General features: G+C 34.5%; 1 protein-coding gene across 1 annotated transcript in view; it reads left to right on the forward strand.

Moving 5' to 3' along the window:
- Positions 1-22679, forward strand: part of GNAT3 (G protein subunit alpha transducin 3) — a 56693-nt gene that overhangs the window by 15067 nt on the left and 18947 nt on the right. The window contains exons 2-4 of the mRNA XM_002751660.7: positions 4226-4268; positions 9996-10137; positions 19714-19871. Coding sequence (XP_002751706.1) covers positions 4226-4268; positions 9996-10137; positions 19714-19871 — 343 coding nt within the window. The remainder of the gene's footprint in view (positions 1-4225; positions 4269-9995; positions 10138-19713; positions 19872-22679) is intronic.

The raw sequence follows: 22679 nt of genomic DNA on the forward strand, positions 1-22679 counted from the left end.
GCAATGAGCCGAGATTCTGCCACTGCACTCCAGCATGGGTGACAGAGCGAGACTCCGTCTCAAAAAACAAATATCAAAACAACAAAGAAAAGTGGGGACTTGGGGTTACCAAAAGTTATACTACTTTGGCTTACATAAAATTTTGCTAGTTTTAGTAAAATGAGGCTGTTGACTACAATGAGTAGTCAAGGATATGTCTATGCCTACCAGTTTTACTGAATTTGGGATTTTCCTGGGGAATCTCCAAATTGCCTTAATTGTGTTAATTTAAAATCTGTCCAAGATACCTTGAGACGTCAAAGATGTCCTGTGACTTAATTTTTGGAACTGCCAGTAATACATGAAGACCTTTGCTTCTTCTACAGACATAAAAATTTGTTCTCAAAAACCATTATTTTAGATTAGGCCCTTGGTCAATGTAGGTCAAGATCATATTTCTGCTGGTAAGTTTTGGTTGTAGCCTGAAGACACATTCTAAAGATATGATTTCATATCAATTATAAAATACTGCATTTTCCTGCAATAACACTTTAGATATTTATAACTTATTTTATCTAAAATTGTTATGAACTAACTTTTATTATCAGATCTTAGCCACTTTTGGTGAATTCCTGCTTTTCTACTGCCTGTAAATCCAGAACTTTCAAACTTCAAGTTGCCTGAATTTACTCCTCCCCCACATCCCACATCTAAGATTCATAGATAAGTCAAAATTTTAAGATTTGTTTTAATTCTTTCCATACCTTACATATTGCAGTAATTTTCATCGAATTCACTTTTTAATTCTTGAGTCATAGTTATTTTTAGTGTTTTCATATGGCATTTCTTCACTCTTTCTAAAATTATTTATTTATTTATTTATTTGTAGACATAGTCTCGCTCTGTCACCCAGGCTGGAGTGCATTGGCACAATCTTGGCTCACTGCAATCTCTGACTCCCTTGTTCAAGCAATTCTCCTGAGTCAGTCTCCCAATAGCTGAGATTACAGGCACAGGCTACCACACCCAGCTAATTTTTTGTATTTTTAGTAGATACAAGCTTTCACCATGTTGACAAAAGTGGTCTTGATCTGACCTCATGATCCACCAGCATCAGCCTCCCGAAGTGCTGGGATTACAGGTGTGAGCCACTGCTGCACCCAGCCACATTCCTGCACTATTAATCATTTGAAACATCTCTATATTAATCCTCCCAAGCCCCATTGCATTTATGCTACTGGGTCCCTAGCCTGTGTCTGATAAACATGTAATTTATGTTTTCTCCTCGTCAGTGGCTTGTCCTTTTTCATTTTATTTTGATCAAGTCCAATTTGTTATATTTTTACTTTTTGTTGGTTCAGTGTTTTATACATTATCTAAGAGAATTTTGGTGAATTCAAGGTTGCAAAGATATTTCAACTATTTCTCTAGAACTTTCATGGCTTTAGTTTTTATATATAAGTTTATAAGCCATTTCAAATTAATTTTTAGTATATTGTGATGTGAGTCAGTATTCTTTTTTCATGTAGATATTCAATTGCTCCAGCATCATTTGCTGAATACGTGTAGCGTATCTACAATAACATTAGATTTCTCTTCATGAAAAAAGGCAAAGTGTTTTGGATGCTGTGTTCTCAATTAACATTGTTTTATGTTTGATTTTGCACTGTAGTTTGCAAACAATTATATGCTTATGATGTCGAGAGTATTCTAATAATCTTGTGAAGTAGAGATTCTTAGCTAATAGGTGAGGAAATTAAGGAGTTAAAAGATTTACTAAAGATATTACACACACACACACACACACACGCATGCACGCACATGCACTCACCCACACATACAAGGACAGAAAAAACACTTAAGCCTAGATCATTACACTTTACTTCAGTACTTTGTAGTTTTCATTTCCAAAAAACTTTTAAAAATTAAAAAAATGCCTTAATAACAAAGTAGACTCAAGTAATGTCCTGAAAACAACTTGAGGCATAGCATGAAGCAACCACTGATTTTTCACGAGAAATTTATGTTTTATCTTTCATAATGTGCAATTTGTATTCCTGTACATGATGTTTATAAAGTTCACTAGATAACAAAATAAAGTGTTATATTACATATCATCAACTAAAACAGCTGTTCCAGATAAATGCAACACGTTTTTCTATAATATTACTGCCAGCTCCTCCTTTGCCCAGGCCCTGCTCCTTCTCATTTTTAAATACTCCCATATTGATTCTTACCTGCAGGCTCCTTAGAATTACTTAGTGTTATTAGCCACATTCCTTTGTTAAAACTGAAGCCATGATACCATCTATATACCAAGGTAAATGGGATGCTGGAGACAAGTTCCCATCCTCCAATGACAATAGACTTTGTACTATTCTGAAAAATCAAAGGTTATTACCTAGTTGTTGGGTATTTTTTCTTGCTATTCAATCAATAGTGTATATGAGAAGACATTCTGGGAGAATGAGAGTAATCTAGAGACTATGAAGTTGAGGACCAATTTTTGGGGGGTTGCAAAGCCAGGAGATACAAGCTTCCCAAATTATATTCAAATGCAGTAATATATTATTTTCCTTGACAGTATATAATGTTTGCTTTTGAAGATACACCAGGAGAGTATCTGTTAAAGGTTTTCCATAATAAAAAATTAGCCATATACAGAAAAATGAAACTAGACCTATATCTCTCACCACATACAAAAATTAGCTCAAGATGATTTAAAGACTTAAGACCAGAAATGGTAAAAATCCTAGAAGAAAAACTCTTCTGGATATTGGCCTAGGCAAATAATTTGTGACTAAGATTTCAAAAGCAAATGTAACAAACAAAAATAGGCAAATGGGATAAACTAAAAAGCTCTGCACATAAATAATCAACAGAGTAAACAGACAACCTACAGAATGAGAGAAAACATTTGCAAACTATGCTCATCGAACAAAGGACTAATATCCAGAATCTACAAGGAATTCAAACTCAACAAGAAAAAAGCAAATCACCCATCAAAAAGCGGGCATGAACAGACATTTTTCAAAGAAGACATACCAATGGCTAACAATCACGTAAGAAAACGTTCACTAAGACTAATCATCAGAGAAATGTAAATTAAAACTGCAGTGAGAGATCACCTTACACAAAGTCAAAATGGCTGTTATTAAAAAGTCACAAAACAACAGATAATAGCAGGGATGTCAAGAAAAGGGAATGCGTATACCCTGTTGGTGGCATGTAACTTAGTATACAACCTCTATGGAAAAGCAGTATGGATATTTCTCAGCGTTAAAAATAGGACAACCATTTGATCCAGCAATCCCACTACTGGATATCTACTCAAAGGAAAATGTATTGTTATTATTATTTTTTGAGATGGAATTTCACTCTTGATGCCTGGGCTGGAGTACAATGGCACAATCTCAGCTCACCACATCCTCCACCTCCTGGATTCAAGTGATTCTCCTGCCTTAGCCTCCCTAGTCACTGGAATTACAGGCATGCACCACCACGTCCAGCTAATTTTGTATTTTTAGTAGAGACGGGTTTCTCCATGTTGGTCAGGTGGTTCTCAAACTCCTGACCCCAGGTGATCCACCTGCTTTGGCCTCCCAAAGTGCTGAGATTACAAGCATGATCTACCATGCCCAGCCCATATTATTATTAAAAGACACTTGAGCTTGTATGTTTATTGCAGCAATATTTATAATAGCAAAGTCATGGAATCGACCTAAGTGCCCATAAATAGAAAACTGGACACAAACACACACACACACACACACACACACACACACACACACACACACCATGGAATACTACTCAGCCATGAAAAAGAACAAAATCATGTCTTTGGCAGCAAGTGGATGAAACTGGAGACCACTATCTTAAGTAAAACAGTTCAGAAGCAGAAGGTCAAATACCACATGTTCTCACTTATAAGTGGGAACTAAACAATGCATACACATGGACATACGGAGTAGAATAATAAACACTGGAGACTTGTAAAGGTGGGAGCATGCGAGGGGGTGAGGAATGAAAAATTACCTGTTGGGTACAATGTACACATTCAGATGATGGGTACGTTAAAAGACTAGACTTCACCACCACACAGTATATGCATGTAACAAAACTCCACGTGTACCCCCTAAGCCTACAAAAAAAATTTTAAAGATTCTCTATGAAAAGTGATAGTTAGCTTTTAATATCTATACAAATTTGGTATATCAGTTAATAATATTCTCTTTTTATGTTGCAGGAGCGGGAGAATCTGGGAAAAGTACTATTGTTAAACAAATGAAGTAGGTACACAACTGTCTCAAATGTTTAATATTTGATGTCTGTCCATGTATTTGACCATTCTTAAAATACATGCTTTTGCAAATGCTGATTGACAGTCTTTTCTAAATCATGGGTCATAGCAGAGTGGTCATAGTTCCTGTGCAAATATACCTTGCATTCTTTAGCAGAAAATGTTGCAGATGAATAATATTATAATTTCCATTTTTAAAAAATGTGGCTCTCAACAAGACAAATGTTTGAAGCATTATATTTTGGTTATATTAATCTGGGAATATCAAGGACTTTATAATGTGAGTATTAACTGTAAATATTTAAAAATATGTCAATCAATGATCCACCTGAATCATTGAGAAAACATTGTTTTTAATCTCATTGGCATTTTGCCTAGCTGAGAATTAAATGCTTAATTACAATCATGAATTTTGAGGTATTTTTGCATTTCCTTTCTCTTTTTCCTTTTTAAAATGAAATAACTAGACCTGAATTCCTTAATATGAAAATAATAAAAACAAAAATGCCATAACTCAAGAATGCAATGTCCACCTGAACACAATGGTAATTGATAAGTAAAGGTAAATGGGTGAAACCTCCTGGCTCTGTTACTGCTAGAGAATTTTAAAGGATAATTGTTGCTAACAAGAAGTAAAAGAAGAAACAGAAGCAGCAGTAATAGCAGCAGAAGGAGAAGGAAGAAAGGGAAGGAGAAGGGAGGAGGAGGAGGAGGGAAGAGGAAGATGGAAGAGGAGGAGGAGGGAAGAGGAGGAGAAAAAGGGAGGATGGAGAAAAGGAGGACCATTTTTGAGTATATTTTTAAGTTATGTATTAAAGGATCTTGTTCTTTGGGACATACTTTATGAGGGACATACTTTATGTCTGCCAGTCAATAATGGAACTGGTCTCAGTCTAAGCCACTGTTTTTCTTTTATGTAATAATGTAATGTAAGTTTCATATCAACCAATATTTAAGCTTCACTTATCTGCAACCAAACGTTTGATCTTTCCTACTTTCTCTGAAAAATAGAGCTCCTTTATTCTCTTCCCTGGGATTATACTATTTTTGAGATTTCAGGTCCATCCTTGCAAGTAAGTCATCTGGCATTCATTTATAACATTATCACAGTGTCTGCCTGCTCTTGTCTCCCAGGCTATGACCATGCTTGAACCTCTCTTATCTTTTTTCATTTCTCCATTCTCTGCTAGCTTAAGTTAAAAAAAAAAAATACCCATTATTTGGCTATGTAAAAATTAAAACTTTTAAATATCGTAAACCATAAAAAATTAAACCAAAATTAGAAAACTAGAAAAAATTTTATAATAAATATGATAGATAATTAATTGGTGACTAGTATACAAAGTTCCATAGATTGCTAAGTAAAACAATAAGCTTCCCAATATACATAAATGGGGATAGGCTATGAACAGAGAGTTCACAAATGCCAAAATTCAATAGATAATGTATTTTAGGGTAACCTCATTAATTATAAAGTTAAAAATCAATCAATGAGGTAATTTTTCATTGTAGTAAATTTGACAAACAATAATTTAAAAATAATATTACCTACTAAGAATGAGGTTTTGAGAACTGCATATTGTTAATTGTTACTTATAAAATTATATGTTACTGAAAATTTATAAAAAAATAGTTTTAATATATATAGTAAGCTGGGAAAATTGCAATTATTGATCTTCTAAATATGATTCTGATAATTCTCAAAAATAAAATAACAATATGCAAAAGTGTGAAAATAAAGTAATTCAAAATATAAAATATAAAAGCCTGTATAAAGACTTATATCACTATTTAAGATAATAAAATATGGGATAGAATAAAGTACCACAAATTAAAATGAAACATAAGCAATTAGGTTGCAAAGTTATAGAACTATTCATTCTTCAGTAGCCATATTATATAACTATTACAAATCATGTATTAATCTCATGTATTTGAGAAGGTTTTTATATGAGAAAATGCTCCGTTAACTAAAAAACCGGGATACAAAATTGCATGAACATTTTATATTTTATTTTATTTATTTGAGAAATGGTCTTGCTCTGTCGCCCAGACTGCAGTGCAGTGGCACAATCTCGGCTTACTGCAACCTCCACCTCTCAGATTCAAGCAATTCTCCTGCCTCAGCCTACCAAGTAGCTTGGATTACAGGAGTCTGCCATTATGCCCAGTTAAATTTTTTTGTTTGATTTTTGTATTTTTAGTAGAGATGGGGGTTTCACCATGTTGGCCAGGCTGGTCTCAAACTCCTGACTTCAAGTGATCCACCTGCCTCAGCCTCCCAAAGTGCTGGGATTATAGCTGTAAACCACTGCACCTGGAGCATGAACATCTTAATCTCAAGTATGATTGAATAGATACTTTTTAAATGAAAGAACATACACCAGTGTTCAAATAATTTTTCTCTCAATAGTAGAATTTAAAGTTTAAAGCACCTTTGCTTTTAATATTGTTAGGCTTTTCACATTTTCTACAATGAGCACTTCTTTCTCTTATTATGTAAAAAGAGCAAGTCTCCTCATTCTGCCTTATCTTTCCTTTTCTCAGTAGAAGAATAATCGAAGTTAACTCTCTCTACTTATTTGCATCACACTTTTGCCTCTGGTAAGTTGCAGAAGTTGCCCTTACAAAGATTATTTATTATATCATCTCTGAATAGCCATTTTATATGAAGTCTTCTTAAGTCCTTACATTAATTCCACATGACATCACTTTTCCCTTTAAAAACTTTTCTTCAGCTTCTATAACTCTTTCTCAGGTTGGCTAACTCTATCTCCTTTATTCTTCTATCCGAGATAGAAGAATATTTAAAATGTTCGTGTAAAATGTTCTGAACATTTAAAATGTTTGTGTATCTGATGTGCCAGGAAACACTGGTACTTCTCTTACTCTGTACCTTCATCAAATGAAAATTACTGGATTTCTATGATTTTCACTAGAATCTTCAAGCCAACTGTTTCAGAATATTTCTTTCAAACTCACACATTTTGTCTAAACTAGAGCGGCGGATACATCTACTGCTATATTATCTGGCTAGGTCCAAATCAGAATAAACAAACTTATCTCTCATCTGGACTCTATTGCCCTAACATTAATTACAACACCAGCCTACAATGCAATAAATCTCAGTGTCTTTATGCTAACCCTTCACCCTTTCACTAAGTCATGCCACATCTACATAATTTGTCTCCAACACGCCAATTATCTTCACTGCTTTACTTCAAAACCTCGTCATTTCTGACCTAGATTATTTCAGTATCTTCCTAAGGAGCGTCTACCTCCCTTCCCTTCATTTCATTGCATTATCCACACTGCCACGAACTGATTCATTTAAAGCTGATTGTATCTCCTGAATTCAGCTCTTCACCCGTGTTATCAAGATCAGTCGCCTTGTCCTGGCACACAAGCACTGGAGTCCAATTCTTGCTGATGTTTTTATTCTACTGTCCTGTAATTTCTCCCCTCCTACTTCCTGCTTCACTAATGCTGACCTTTTTTAAGTCTGTAGACTAGCACACTGTAGAAGGCTGAGCTTTGGGGCTAAGATCATGAGCTGAAATCAGATTGTGTTTGTGGCCCAGCTGTAACACACAATAACTGAATAGGTTGGGGGTATTGCTGACATCTCTTATTTATAAAATATAGATCATAATTGTATCTACTTTAAAGGGCTTTTGTGATAAATAAGAAGATAAGATAGATGAAGCACATACAACAGGGCTTGACACATATTGAACATTTGATAATTGTAAGCATCTATTTGCTCATACTGATCTTTCTGCCTAGGATGATTCTCTCTCCTTTTGATCATCTAGGAATAACTCTCCTTGAACAATCAGCTGATTATCACTGCTTCCAGGATGTCTTCTTTGATCTTTATAACCACTTCTAATAGAGTTTGTCACTTTTTCTTTTCTATAGCATCTTACTACCTGCAGAGTTTCTTCCTATACATTATCATAATGTTCAAAAATCTCTTTATATGCTCTGCCTTCTTATAACCAGTACTCTTCAACAGAACTCTGTGTGGTGATAGGAAAGTTCTCTATTTTGTCTTGAAATATGGCAACTGCTAGCCACATGTGGCTTTAATAGCCACTTGAAATGTTGACAGTGTGATTGAGAAACTAAATTTTTAATTTTATTTAATTTTAATTAATCAGCCAGTGACTAATATATTATACAGTGGAGCTCCAGTCTATGGTTTTGGAAAGAAGGGACTTACATGATGTATTCTCTTTAACACATAACATAGTATGTCACCGAAAATGCCCAGTAAAAGCCTATTAATTTCAACAGACCTAGGAAGCATCTAAGGAGTTGGAGTGCTCTATCTCACAGAAATTTACATATGCAGCGCCTGGAAAAAATGATGTTTGTTTAAAGTCCCACTTCAACTGGACATCTTTTCATCTGTTTTTATTATTTTGCTTTGTGATAAATGCTTCCTTGTCTTCTGATAACAGTCAGAACTTGTTTCATGAAGAAAATCAATATCCATGTTTACTCACCTATTTAATTTAATAATTAAAATAATTTTCCAAGTTCAATTTGACAGAAAACTGGGATTTCTTTAATAAGCTTATTCCTGATCTATCCATAAAGATATTTTACTGCATTTTTTTCTACAGCCTTTGTCTGTTTTATTTATTTACTTATTTAAGTTACTTAATGGTTTAAGGCAGCAGGACAAACATAGCCATGTTTAAAGTAGAAATTCAGAAATGATTGGTAATCAAATATAAAAAAATAACATGTAATAAATATAGGTCCTGCCTTTACTCCTTTCAGTTCAGATTTCTTGAATATGAAGGTTCTAATAACTTCAAAGACATTAAAGATGCATTTGTGTTCTTCCCCCTATGCTAAAGCCTTTATACGTGTAGACACAATATAAATCTTTGGTAAGATGACATCCAGAAAGATGCCTAATTAATACAAAGCACTTCAAAACAATAAGAAAAAACAAAAAGAAACAAAAACATATTCTACAATAAAAATGCAAAAATACATAACTGGCACATGTAATGATTTTAGCTTTTGATAGGTAAATCTATTTTAAGTGATTATTCCAAAACTGCTAGTAAAATCTTGATTTTGACTGAATGAGTGGAAGGTAGAGAAGAGTTCAGCCAAATAAAATGTCGAGCGTTTCAACTTTTATAACTCAGTGGCACGTACACAGATGGAGAACTGTCAAGAGATTTAACAGAGGGCAATTACCTGTACTAAAAAAATGCCTTTGTTAATGCTGTAAATAGAAAGCAGGCACTCCTATTTTCCAGAATGATAGGAAAAGACATGAATGATCTAAATGACTTCACTTCCTCTAGACATCGGGTTGTAAACACAAGGTCAACTTTCAGAACTCTGTATATATCTTTGTCCTGGGAATCTAGAAATTTTTCTCTTAAAAAAAAAAAGGGCTTTCAAAGTATAATGCTTATGATTTACCCATTTTTAATAAGTATTTTTAAATAACAACTCCTATGTCCTATTATATTTATCATGGATAGCCAAGAAAGAAAACATTGTATAAATGACAATGATAATAGAAGTCCAAAGGCATAAAAGTGTTCAGATTTAGCATATGCATATGGTCAAAATTCCTTTTTAATGATATATACTATAATTTTACTCAAGCAATTTATTTTGATGTGCTTTAGTGTTACAAGCAATTATTCAACTCACAAAACTTTTCATGTTTAAATTATAGGATCATCCATAAGAATGGTTACAGTGAGCAAGAATGCATGGAGTTCAAAGCAGTAATTTACAGCAACACATTGCAATCCATCCTAGCTATTGTGAAAGCCATGACTACCCTTGGGATTGATTATGTAAATCCCAGAAGTGCAGTAAGTATGCAAATAATAACCACTGTAAGTCCCACAATAGAGGTTGGGCCATAAAATAATAGGACTTGATAAGTTCATAGTATTAATCTATATCCAAAATTTTAAAATATGAAATATGAATTTTGAAGCATTAATTCCATTTAATGTAAGATTTCTCATTTTCCTTGAAGTGAAACTTTTTTACTGAATAATATATTATTCAACATTAGTCGCTTTCCTGAGGATTAAACTTAATATCAAATAATACACTATAACAAATAAAAGTATTGCTTGCGCTTGCTAAATACAAAAGGGTTATGGGATAAACACAATTTGCCATATCTCTAGATTAATTTTTTTAGTTATGAGTCATTTCAAAGAGACTAGTTGTTGCTTAATAATAACACAACAATTATGATTAATGTTTGATGATGATTACAAGTCTGTGGCAACAGGGAAATGTTTATTTTATAACACTAAGCTTTTTTAAAAAGTGAATTCAAATTGTAGAAGTAAGCAAATGCTTGTATATTAAGTATATTCAAAGTACTCATAATTCTGTTTGTAAGGTAGAAACAAAATAATTTTATTTTCTCCCTACTTTATATTTTGCTATATAAGTTTTTACATTAAAATATATTTGAAATCCACTTATTTTGAAAGTTTATATCCAAACATATAGAATTACTTGGCAAATAAAACTGACAGTATTATCCAAATTGACCCCACCCAAAAAAAGAGTAACTGAGTAGAATCTACAAGAAGAACTCACTCATTTCCATATGTCTCCTCCAGGAACAGCTGGGCATTTGGTTACCTCCAAAGGATGCCAGTTGAATTCCTACCAAAGTAATTCCTGGAAACCTTGCTATAGGAACAATAAAAATAGAGAGCAAAAGCACAGTAAGGATAAAGGAAGAGGAGTCATTTGAACTCCCTCACTCAGTTTAGTGGACCTGGTAAATGGCCACTGGACCTTGTAAATGACCACTGGAAATCATTACGATGAAAACAACAAAGCCTTTTCCATGCTCTTAACGTTAAAGGAAGGGGTAAATCCCCCTTTTCTCCTGTCACTTTTCTTCAAAGAACAAGGAAATGCTAAGTATGCCCTTCTGGCAGATAGTTTATAAAGCAGGGAGTCAGGTATTTTACTGATTCCCATTTCTAGCTTTCTCCCCAGTCTGCTCCAACCTATTTCTCTGGCTACAGTTTCCCTCTCATGTGTAAAAGGGAATTTGGAGGAGCTGAACTCCAAGATCCTTTTATTCTTTATCTCTGTGACTTAGTGACAATGTTCTTATTTAAGTGTAGTTCAATTATGGATCTGACCTTGGCTTTTCCTAAGAACCTAGGATTTTAAATGGGCTCTTAAGAAACAACAAGTATAACCACCTTAATTTAAAAAAAAAAAAAGGCTCAAAGAAGATTAGTTGGTTTACATTAAGTAGCTAGAGTTTATGGCAAAAATCCACTTCTGGATTCCATGATGGTGGCTTTTCACTATTAAAGGATTTAATGATTACAAATACTTATTTTACTTTTTTCTCTTAGGCAATAATAGTACTAAAATAGATATACCTTCTGAATTCCTTTGAGAATGCCTTAATGATGTTTAAATTTATAGATACAATATGATATTCCGTGCATTTGTATCAGACAAGTTGGAAATCACAACCTTGCCTATTGCTACGTATTTAAATATACTGTGTCCTTCATATGGCCCAGAGTTTGTAAAACTGTGATACCCTAATCACTATAGACCTGAGAAGTGACTGGATGTGGTGGCTCATGCCTATAATCTCAACACTTTGGGAGGCTGAGGCAAGAGGATCACTTGAGTCCAGGAGTTTCAGACCAGTCTGAACAATATAACTAACCCTGTGTCTACCAAAAGAAGAAGAAGAAGAAAAAATTAGCTAGGCATGGTGGCATATATCTGTAGTCCCAGCTACTTGGGAGGCTGAGGTGTGAGGCTACCTTGAGCCTGGGAGGTCAAGGTTGCAGTGAACTGTAATGGTGCCACTGTACTCCAGCCTGTGCAACAGAGCAAGACCCTGTCTTGGGGAAAAAAAAAAACAAACCATGAGATTTATTAGTAAAAGTCTTAATTATTTGACATATAGGGAAATGAAAATAATACACTGTACACATTGCTGCCATCATGCTAATTAGAAAATAAAAGTACAGTTTATTCAAACTGTACATTGAATGGTATAAATAGAGCAACGTTAGCAGCACTTAGCCACTGTCATAACTTCTCAGGAGTAACTATGTCCTCAACGATCAGAACATCATAGTTGTCAGAGACAACATAGTTCCTATTTGGATTTCAAGTGATATAAACTCGATCAGTTTCAACTGCATTCTAGTATTTGATTTTGAGATTAATATACTCTCTACCTGTTTAAAATTGTTTATTTAACAGATTGATTGCTAACCACTACTAACATGTGACTTTTGGAGTTCTGATTAGCTCTCTATTTATTTATACAAGTGCATAACCTTTTACATAACCATTTCCACATGATCATACAGATTGCCAAAGAGAGAAAGTTCTGATAGAAAAATTACATGAGCTTTATTAGTAATTGGATCTGTAAGTTTGGACAAGTTACCCTCTCTAAACTTTAGTGTCTGCTTCCACAGGATATTATGGCTTTCCTCCTTGAGTTACCATGACCTTTAAAGATGGAAGCAAAAACATAAGAAATACACTATAGGCTGGGCACAGTGGCTCACACCTGTAATCCCAGCACTTTGGGGGACCGAGTTAGATGGATCATGAGGTCAGGAGTTTGAGACCAGACTGATCAACATGGTGAAACCCCATGTCTACTAAAAATACAAAAATTAGCCAGGCATAGTGATGCTTGCCTATAATCCCAGCTACTCAGGAGGCTGTGGCAGGAGAATCGCTTGAACCCGGGAGTTGGAGTTTGCAGTAAACTGAGATCGCACCATTGCACTCCAGCCTGGGCAACACAGTGAGACTCCATCTCCAAAAAAAAAAAAAAAAGAAAAAGAAAGAAAGAAAGAAATCCACTATAATATAGAGTATTATAGAATAATAGAATATGTTTCCAGTAAACATTAGGTATTTTTATTTCTCAATACTTATTTGAATATACGATCATTAAAATTTATGTATTAAAATATACACATCCAAATTCATTTGAAAATAATTATTTTTTATGAAACTATTATTTATGTGGTAGACATTCAGTTGGATTCTGGGATTGTAGAGAGAGCTCAGCAGTCACTGAGATGGAATAATATTGTCATCAGGAAAGGAGAGCTAGATGTTTAACAAATAACTACAAATAATATGCGATTTCAAAAGGACGGTGCAGCTAAACGTGGAGCTCGATCCTTGCTTATAGAAAGAATTACTAAGAAGAGGAACACCAACATTAAATGAGGATGGAAAGAACTAATTAATTTGGTTTTAGAAATGCATTTGTAAGTTCTATGGGATATATACATATGTAAGCAATTACAAATGTGCATTTGAAGCCCAAAATGGATACTTTGTCTAGAGATCTAAATATAGGTGTTACTGACATGCCATTACACTATGGCATATAATTCATACTAAGAAAGTAGAATGGAACAGGTGAAGCCCTTAGGTTAAGAAGAGAGGGGTATCAGGGATAATGGAGTCTAAGGAAAAGTATTAAAAACAAACAAACAAACAATATATTCTGCTCATTTGTTAGGAAAAGGAAACTTCAGGGGAGAGGATAGAAGAGTAAAAGGAAAATCAGAAGTATATGAAATCACAGAATTCAAGAGAAGTGTTCCAAAGGGAACTAGCCACATTGAAAGATCTTGACAGGTAAAGAAAGGAGACTATGAAATAGAATCTACTGGATTTAGAAATATGGAGCCATTGGGAATACAGTGAGAGAGGTTTCAGAAGACTGGTGGACCCACACTCCAGTGGAGTGTGTGGAGAAATGAGAATAGGCTATTAGTACAGTTAAGGACAATATTTTCAGGACCCATAGCCAAGGGATAGGAGAGAGATGCGATCTGTAGTTAGAGGGGAAGCAGCTAAATGGGGCTTGTTTTTATTGGTTGTGGTTTAATATTTGATAGGTTTATAATGTCATAAGCATAGAACTTGAAAAGAGGGTTAAACTTAAAAAACAGGAAAGGAAAAATTATGAAGATATTTAGTAAGTTTCTACTTGTCCTTTTAAATATTATATCCTATTTTAGAGCATATAGAATCCACTCAACTGACATAAAAGAATGCTGAAAGTTGTAACACTTTTACTACATGATTTGAGTGCTGTTGTAACCATCTTGGACACAGAACCCTACAAAGTAAACTCTACAATATGAACCAAAAAGCCCTGATTCCTCAAGATGTTCTACAATTAAAGTTCTGTGATCAAATCTGTTTGGTGTATATGCATACAATAACAACTTGGAAATTTTCAACCAATATTAATACTCAAAGATTCTGAAAACCCAGTAGCAACAAAATGTAGCATTTTTAACTTAGCATTTCTCACCATTACTAGGTACACTAAATAGCCTTCCTTCATTTTGATTTATTTTCATTATCTTTGGAAATATGACTCTAGGGTTCAGAAGTTCAGAATGAGTTCTGCAAAGTTCTAAGACCACCTAGGATTCCTAATATTAATGATGAAGGTTTGAGTAATCTGTAGGGAAAATACATATTTTATTTTCTATACAATGTAGTCCCAAAGTTACACAATCTCAAGAGAATGACTACAGGCTGATAAGTGCAGCAAACAACCAATGCACATGTATACCTATGTAACAAACTGGCACATTCTGCACATGTATCCCAGAACTTAAAGTAAAATAAAAAATGAATAAATAAAAGAAATATTCTTTAAAAAAAAGAGAGGAGAGAGAATGAGCCATGCCAGGACCACTGTAATTCCCAAGCTTTCCTAAATACCTCAAGGGAAATAAAACTTCTTAGGGATCTCACTCTAATTCACAGGGTGACGTTTGAAAAATGTGGCAGAAAGGGTGATCAGAGGCTTTATTGAGTAGGTGATACTGGGAAGAGACTTGAGTGAAAAAGGAAGTAAACCACAGGAAGGACATGGAGGGAACAACCCGTTTGAGCTGAAATGGGGGCTTGGTCAATTCAAGGAGCAGCAAATTGTTTGATGCATCTTGAGTCTTGGGGGCAGGAGAGAAAGGGGGCAGGGAAAGAGGGGGTCAAAACATGTAGAGCTTTGTGAGTCACAGTAAGGGATAAGGGATTTGGGTTTTATTTTCAGTTTTGAGTTTGGTGAGAATTTACTGGAGTTCTTTAAATATGACAATAAAATAGTAGAAGTTAAGTGTTCAATCAGGCTGCTATAAGGAAGATAACTTTTCATTTTATCTATACATTTTGGTGATAACTTTTCGTATTATCTATACATTTTGTTGTTATATATTTTTTTAAATATATAACATTTGATGGGTAGGCTCAATCTCTTAAAAACATTAAAGAATTTTAAATTTAAAAAATTTTTTACTTCTAAAAATTTAAAGATTTTAATTCTTGAAATTACATGAGCTTTTTAATAAGCACAGAAAAACATCAAGAACTGAAATACACTATGTTCAATAAAGTGTTATTTGTAGTTAAAAAAAAATAACAACTGTGTATTGCCAGATTCTTAACTCAGAACAGTTGCACCTACCCTGAAGTTTTTAAAAAATATCTTTATTTGCAGGGCCTGACATGCAGAGATTCTGATTCATTTTGTTTGGGTGACAGTTTTGCCATCAGTATATTTAAGGGTACCCCATATGCTTATAATGTGCAGCCTGGATTGAAAATCATCACCATGGGCTCCACCTATGCATGCACAAATTTAAAAAGTAAAAGGTCTAGAGAAACAAAAACTTACCAGATAGGATAATTTGCCTTTGTGGGAGGTAGTAGGATTGAAGTGGTCAAGGAAGACTTTGTAACATTTAAATGTTTAAAGTAAAACTATATTTATGATACCTCTACAAAAGTATATTTAAATGATAAATGGAATATTTTAAAAGAAATGAAACAGTACATTTATTTGGTTTATAAAGATAGGCTGACAAGATGTATAACTTTTTCTCCTCAGGGATAAAACCATGTAGTGGTTGTTTCATTGCATCATTCATTCTAAATAGCACTTTCATAGTGGATGGAACAAATAGGATGATGCTAGCAAAAGTGACCAGAGCATATTTTGCTGGACTTGCAGTTCTCTTTCACATCCATTTAGTAGAGAAATGAGGTTTTAAAAATCTATCCTGTGTCGATGCTAGAAAATCAGGTGGAGCCTTGATTTGGCCATTTGTTGACAAAAAAAGCCAAACTTCATAAAATACTGGAAGAGATTTATTTTGAGCCAAGTGTGAGGACCATGACCCATGGCACAGCCTCAGAAGGTCCTGAGAACATATGCCCAAGGTAGTTAAGTTATTACTTGATTTTATACATTGTATGGGGACAAAAGTTACAGGAAGATATCAGTCAATACATGCAAGGTCCAGAAAGCCAGGACAACTTGAAGCAGAACCTTCCGGTCATGCATTTTCAACATTTTGTTGAAATTCAAACATTTTCAAACATTTTCTGATTGCTAATCGGTTGAAAGAGTTAAGTTATTGTCCAAAGGCCTAGAATGAATAGAAAGGAGTCTCTGGGTTAAGATAAGAGGCTGTGGAGACCAAGGTTCTTATTATGTAGATAAAGTCTCATATTGCATCCTTGGAGGCAATAGATGGCAAATATTTCCTATTAACACCTTTAAAAAGTGCTAGACTCTCAGCTAATCTCACCAGGATCAGGAAAGGACCTGAAAAGGGAAGGGGATTCTTTACACAATATGAATTTCCCACACAAAAGACAGCTTTTCAGGGCCATTTCAACATATGTCAAAAAATACATATTTGGGGGTAAAATGATTTCAGCGCCTGCTCTATCCTGGAGTCAGGTTGAAATTGGAATCTTATTGCTATAGTCTGTTTTTATCAGTCCTAAGATCTCTGTGTTAATGTTAATGCTGGTGAGTTGTACCTGAATTCTAAAGGGAGGAGAACATAATGAGGCATGTTTGACCCCACCCTTAACATCATGGCCTGAACTAGCTTTTCAGGTTTACTTTGGAATTCCCTTGGCCAAGAGGGATTTCTATTGGTTGGGGGCTTAGAATTCTGTTGCTTGGGGGACTTAGAATCTTGTTTTTGGTTTACACGTTGAATACTTGAGCCAGTGATCATCTCATCATTTTAGTTTTTAACAATAAAATCTGATTGTGAAGAAAGGCAGAATAAGGTTTTTTTTTTTTTTTTTTTTTTTTTTTTTGCCTTAACGGTGTCTCTCTTTTAACAGTTAGTGACATACCCTTATTTTGTACACAGAGGAAATTTTTGATAAAATAGTATAAAAAACTGTAGTCAATTCAAATAATAATAAGCTGAATTGTATCAGAAAAGCAGTAAGTTCTTATTGAACATATTTCATTCGTAGTGTCAGAGGCATTTGAACCAGAGCAACTTCATCTTAAATAGGAGCTGAGAAAAATGAGGCTGAGACCCACTGGGCTGCATTCCCAGAGAGTTAAGACATTCTAAGTTACAGGGTGAGATGGGAAGTCAGCACAAGGTACCGACTGTAACAACTTTGCTGATAAACAGATTGCAGTAAAGAAGCTGGCTCAAACCTGTCAAAACCAAGATGGCCATGAGAATGACCTCTGCTCATCCTCACTGTTACACTTCTACCAGCACCATGACAGTTTACAAAGGCCATGAACATCAGGAAGTTGCCCTATATGCTCTAACAAGGGGAGGCATGAATAATCCACCCTGTTTGGCATAACATCAAGAAATAACCATAAAAATGAGCAACCAGCAGCCCTCAGGGCTGCTCTGTATATGGAATAGCCATTCTTTTACTCCTTTGCTTCCTGAATAAGTTTGCTTTCACTTTACTCTCTGGACTTGCCCTGAATTCTTCATTGTGTGAGATCCAAGAATCATCTCTTGGGATCTGGAGAGGGACCCCTTTCCTGTAACAGTAACAGCCTGACATGGCACAAAATGTGCTTGTGTTTCACTCCTCTTCTGATGCTTATGGTATTTTCTGGTTTACTGGTTTCTAAAACTGAGAGTTTCAGATTCCTCACATGTAAAATGGAGAAAATACAGTGTCTGTCTCACAGTTGTGAGGATTGTGTGAGATATTGTATGTGCAGTTTTGTAATAATATGCACCAGGAGGATTCTGAGCTGAAAGGATATTGGATTCGAAAGCTGACAACAAGGTCGAGCTCAGATTTCTCCATTTACCTGGACTATTACCACAGTCAATTTAATTACTCTCAAACTCAAACTCTTTAAAAAAATTTATCATAAAACTGTTTTGATTATTAGTTTAAATAAATTGCAGACTATAGTATTTACTCAATAAACTTCTATTTCCTTCTTGCCTGGTAACCACCAAATCTCATCCCAACAGGACTAAGACCATAATTCCTTGCTTTGCGTAAAAAATTATCACTTCTGCCCTACTGATTCTTTCCAAAGGCATGCAATCAACAGTACCTACAGGGATGTTCCAAAATATTATGTGGACCCAAATGTTCACCATTCTTTCTTTATATGATTATGAAGAGGTACCGATGACAAAAAACTATTATGTACTAAGTTTTTGAAAAAATACAATTTTAGAATAATGATTTTATTTCCCATGTTTACTTTTTTTTTTTTTTTTGGAGACAGGGTCTGGTTCTGTCACCTAGGCTGGAGTGCAGTGGTGCAATTTCTGCTCACTGCAACCTCTGCCTCCCAGGATCAAGAAATTCTCCCACCTTAGCCTCCCAAGTAGCTGAGACTACAGACATGCACTATCATCCCTGACGAATTTTTTAGTAAAGAAGAATTTTGCCATGTTGCCTAGGCTGGTCTCAAACTCCTGGATTTAAGTGACCCACCCACCTCAGCCTCCCAAAGTGCTGGGATTACAGGCATGGGCCACCATGTCCAGCCTACTCTAATTTTTATTTTTATTTTTCAAGAAAAATTCATGGCAAATGATTAAAAAAAGAAAATACCAGATTAGATAAGGTCCATTTTTCTTTTACCTTAGTATAACATGTAGACCTTCTACAAACTCAATATGAGTACGGCAAAGTATTATTATCATTCTTGATATCATATTCAGAAGTCAGTGATAAATTCCAAAATATGCTAATGGCGGCCAGGCGCGGTGGCTCACACCTGTAATCCAAGCACTTTGGAGGCCAAGGCAGGTGGATCTCCTGAGGTGGGGAGTTCAAGACCAGCCTGACCCACATGGTGAAACCCCGTCTTAAAAAATATATATATATATGCTAATGGCTTCACATAATATTTTATAGTTTTTGCAAAGGAGAACTCTTTGGGACATCATTCAGCCACGAGAAACTTTAGTTCTATTTACCTCAATATAGTTTGAAAAGATGTTTGGGGGAATTATTAGCTAAAGGAATAAGATTAAAATCATCCCATTAAAATATTCTATTAGAAAAACAGAATATGTGATTCCAAATAATACATTCTTATTCTTACCAAAACACTGTTCTAGGAGGACCAACGACAACTTTATGCAATGGCAAGTTCCCTGGAAGATGGTGGCATGACGCCTCAACTGGCTGAGGTAATAAAACGACTGTGGAGAGATCCGGGAATTCAGGCCTGCTTTGAAAGGGCATCTGAATATCAGCTCAATGACTCGGCAGCTTAGTAAGTGAACTCACTTTAAGGGGAATTGAAGGTAAAACATTTAAAATTCAGAATTATAATTCTGCATACTTTGTATTTGTAAATGCAAATGAGGAAAGTAAATGGTGTTACATTTTATTATAGTAAAATAAAAAGGAATTGAAGAGAAATAAAAATGAACAAGGTGATTATTGAGATGTAAAAATATATAACCAGGGGAGCATTTTAAATAACTAAGTTTGAAACTCTGCCTGAGAAGATACATATGCTGCAAATATCGTCTCCTGATTAAAAAGAATTTACCATTATGCATATTATTCCACACTAACACAGATTGGTGACATGTACACTGAGGTTTTGGGCTATTCATTCATCTCTATTCATATTAGTGAAATCATCTCCTAGATTAATTTTATTAACGACGCATGCCTTGACTCATTGGGTTGATGACCATTATACAAAATTCTAGAAGAAATTAATGAATTGATTTCTAAAACACTTGTATACCAGGGGATTCATTTGGAGTCTGAAAAAATTGTATAAATTTCACTGCTTATATCACCCATTTAGCACTAATTAACCATAAGGAAATTAGGAGCTTGTGACACTATTTATAATTTCGTTGTCAAAGTGATATAAAATTTTCTTTTAGTGTGAGGCACAGAGGCTCATGCCCATAATCCCAGCACTTTGGGAGGCCATGGCAGGAAGATTTCTTGAGCTCAAGAATTTGAGACCAGCCTGGGCATCCTGGCAAAGCCAAATTGCTACAAAAAAACACAAAAATTAGCCAGGTATGGTGGCATGTGCCTGTAGTCCCAGCAACTTGGGAAGCTGAGATGGAGAATTGCTTGAGCCCAGGAGGTCAAGGCTGCAGTGAGCAGAGATCGCACCACTGCACTCCAGCTGGAGCAACAGAGCAAGACCCTGTCACAAAAAATAAAAAACATCCTAAAACAATTCTTTTAGCAAGTGGTTCCTAACATAGCCTGCTACTATATGCCTGCAAGATGTGTGCATATGTTAATACAATCTAATTACTTATTTTCTATTTCTGTTCATACATATATGTGAAAAAGTGTAAATATAGTTCTTTTGATGAATCATTCCCCCAACAGAACCTGCTAGCATTATTTAATTAAACAAAAACAAAATAGTAACATAAAAATGAAACAAATGGAAAAGATCAGTTAAGGACAGAACAATGAAGCTTGGACAACCCTTCAGATTTTTAATCCCTGATGGACACAATGATTATGGAGAGAAAATAAGCTATATAAATTCTAGGGAAAACAATCTTCTGTAATTATTTATTCATCTTTATTTTAGACCTCAATTTCAAAGGGCACATTGCTTTTGAAGGAAAGAGTTGCTCCTAGCTCTCTGATGAAGGAGAGAATGAGTCTTGTTTTGTGATTATATTAACTTGAATAACTTTTCCTAAGTATCTCAGCACCTACCACATTTTAATAGTAAAAGGGATCTCTGCAGTGTAGTAAAACATTGCTTTTCTGTACTATTCATTGGTAAGGGTAGTCACAAAGAGTAAGAAGCTAAATTGTAGAATATTCCATAAAATCTTGTTTAGTAAAGCTCTGGGGAGAGAGCCAGAGAGAAAGATAGATTAAAGTGGGCGTTCATTAATATATTTAGTCTTGTACAAACCACATAGTTAAAATGGGCAAATAAGTGACAGTTTATTGTACTTTCTAGTCTTTAATTTTAGCTTTTCCCTTAATTTAAATACTTAAAGTATGTTTCACACTGGGAGTAGCTACTCCCTTATACATTCATTGTAAATTTTTAAATCTGTTCTTCAAGCTGAAAACAATTAAACAGTATCAATTTGCATTGATTTTGGAAATGTTGCCCATATTGTAATAGTTTTTGACTACCCAGATTATTGCAGGTGCAATATAATAACAGAAAAGCTGATTTTCCCTGTGTCTCAGAGAATTTCATACATAAACCTAAATAAGTAAATAATTAAATAAATTCAGTGGGTTTTTTTTTTGTTTGTTTGTTTTTTTCCTGCTCTTAGGTGTCCTTAAAAGGAAACCTTGCTGAGAAAGGTAGTTGAATGGTCATTGCTTTCTTCCAAAAATTAAAAGCAGAATTTTAATTTTCAAATATTGAATTACATTGTAAAACAAAATATAAAATGAGATTGGTACTACAATGTGAGTCTATTTCATATACATTATATAGAGCAAGGTCTCTAACACTTTTTTATTTTTAATTTTTGGTGACAGTAAGATATTTCTTGTTTTCTCAAATCTAGAGAGCCTTCAAGTTAAGACTAACAAAAAAGTGAATATAATCAGAATAAGGGGAAAGAATATCACAGTTGGCAACATAACAGCCTCATCAGTTTTAGCAAATTGAAAGAAGAGGGGTATGGCAGGGACAATCAGAGGAAACATTTTAGTTGACTGTTAACTAATTGCAGCCATCTAGTGTGCCTTTTAAATTCCATGTGCTTTAAGAATTATTATGGACTTCATCAGGAAAAATACTTGTTTAAATGATTGGAAAAGTACTGAGTACTTTTAAATGATTAGAGTCATATATATTGAGGGTCTCTATTTGGTCTAAGCTTTAGATCATAAGCTTTAACACCCACTTCTTTATTTGTTTATTTAAACAAGCATTTTAAATGCAAATCTGTCAGTTTGCTAATGCTTCTGCTTTGCTTGAAATCATTTATACATGCAAATAAATGTGTCCTTACCAAAGTTTTCATTTAGCCATCATGAAATGAATTTAAATTTTATTTTGGTAGGTATGCTTTTGGTTTTTTTGTTTTCTTTTTACTCTTGCATGAACTAA

This window comes from Callithrix jacchus, chromosome 11 (genome assembly GCF_049354715.1).
Source record: "Callithrix jacchus isolate 240 chromosome 11, calJac240_pri, whole genome shotgun sequence".
NCBI classification, from domain to species: Eukaryota; Metazoa; Chordata; class Mammalia; order Primates; family Cebidae; genus Callithrix; species Callithrix jacchus.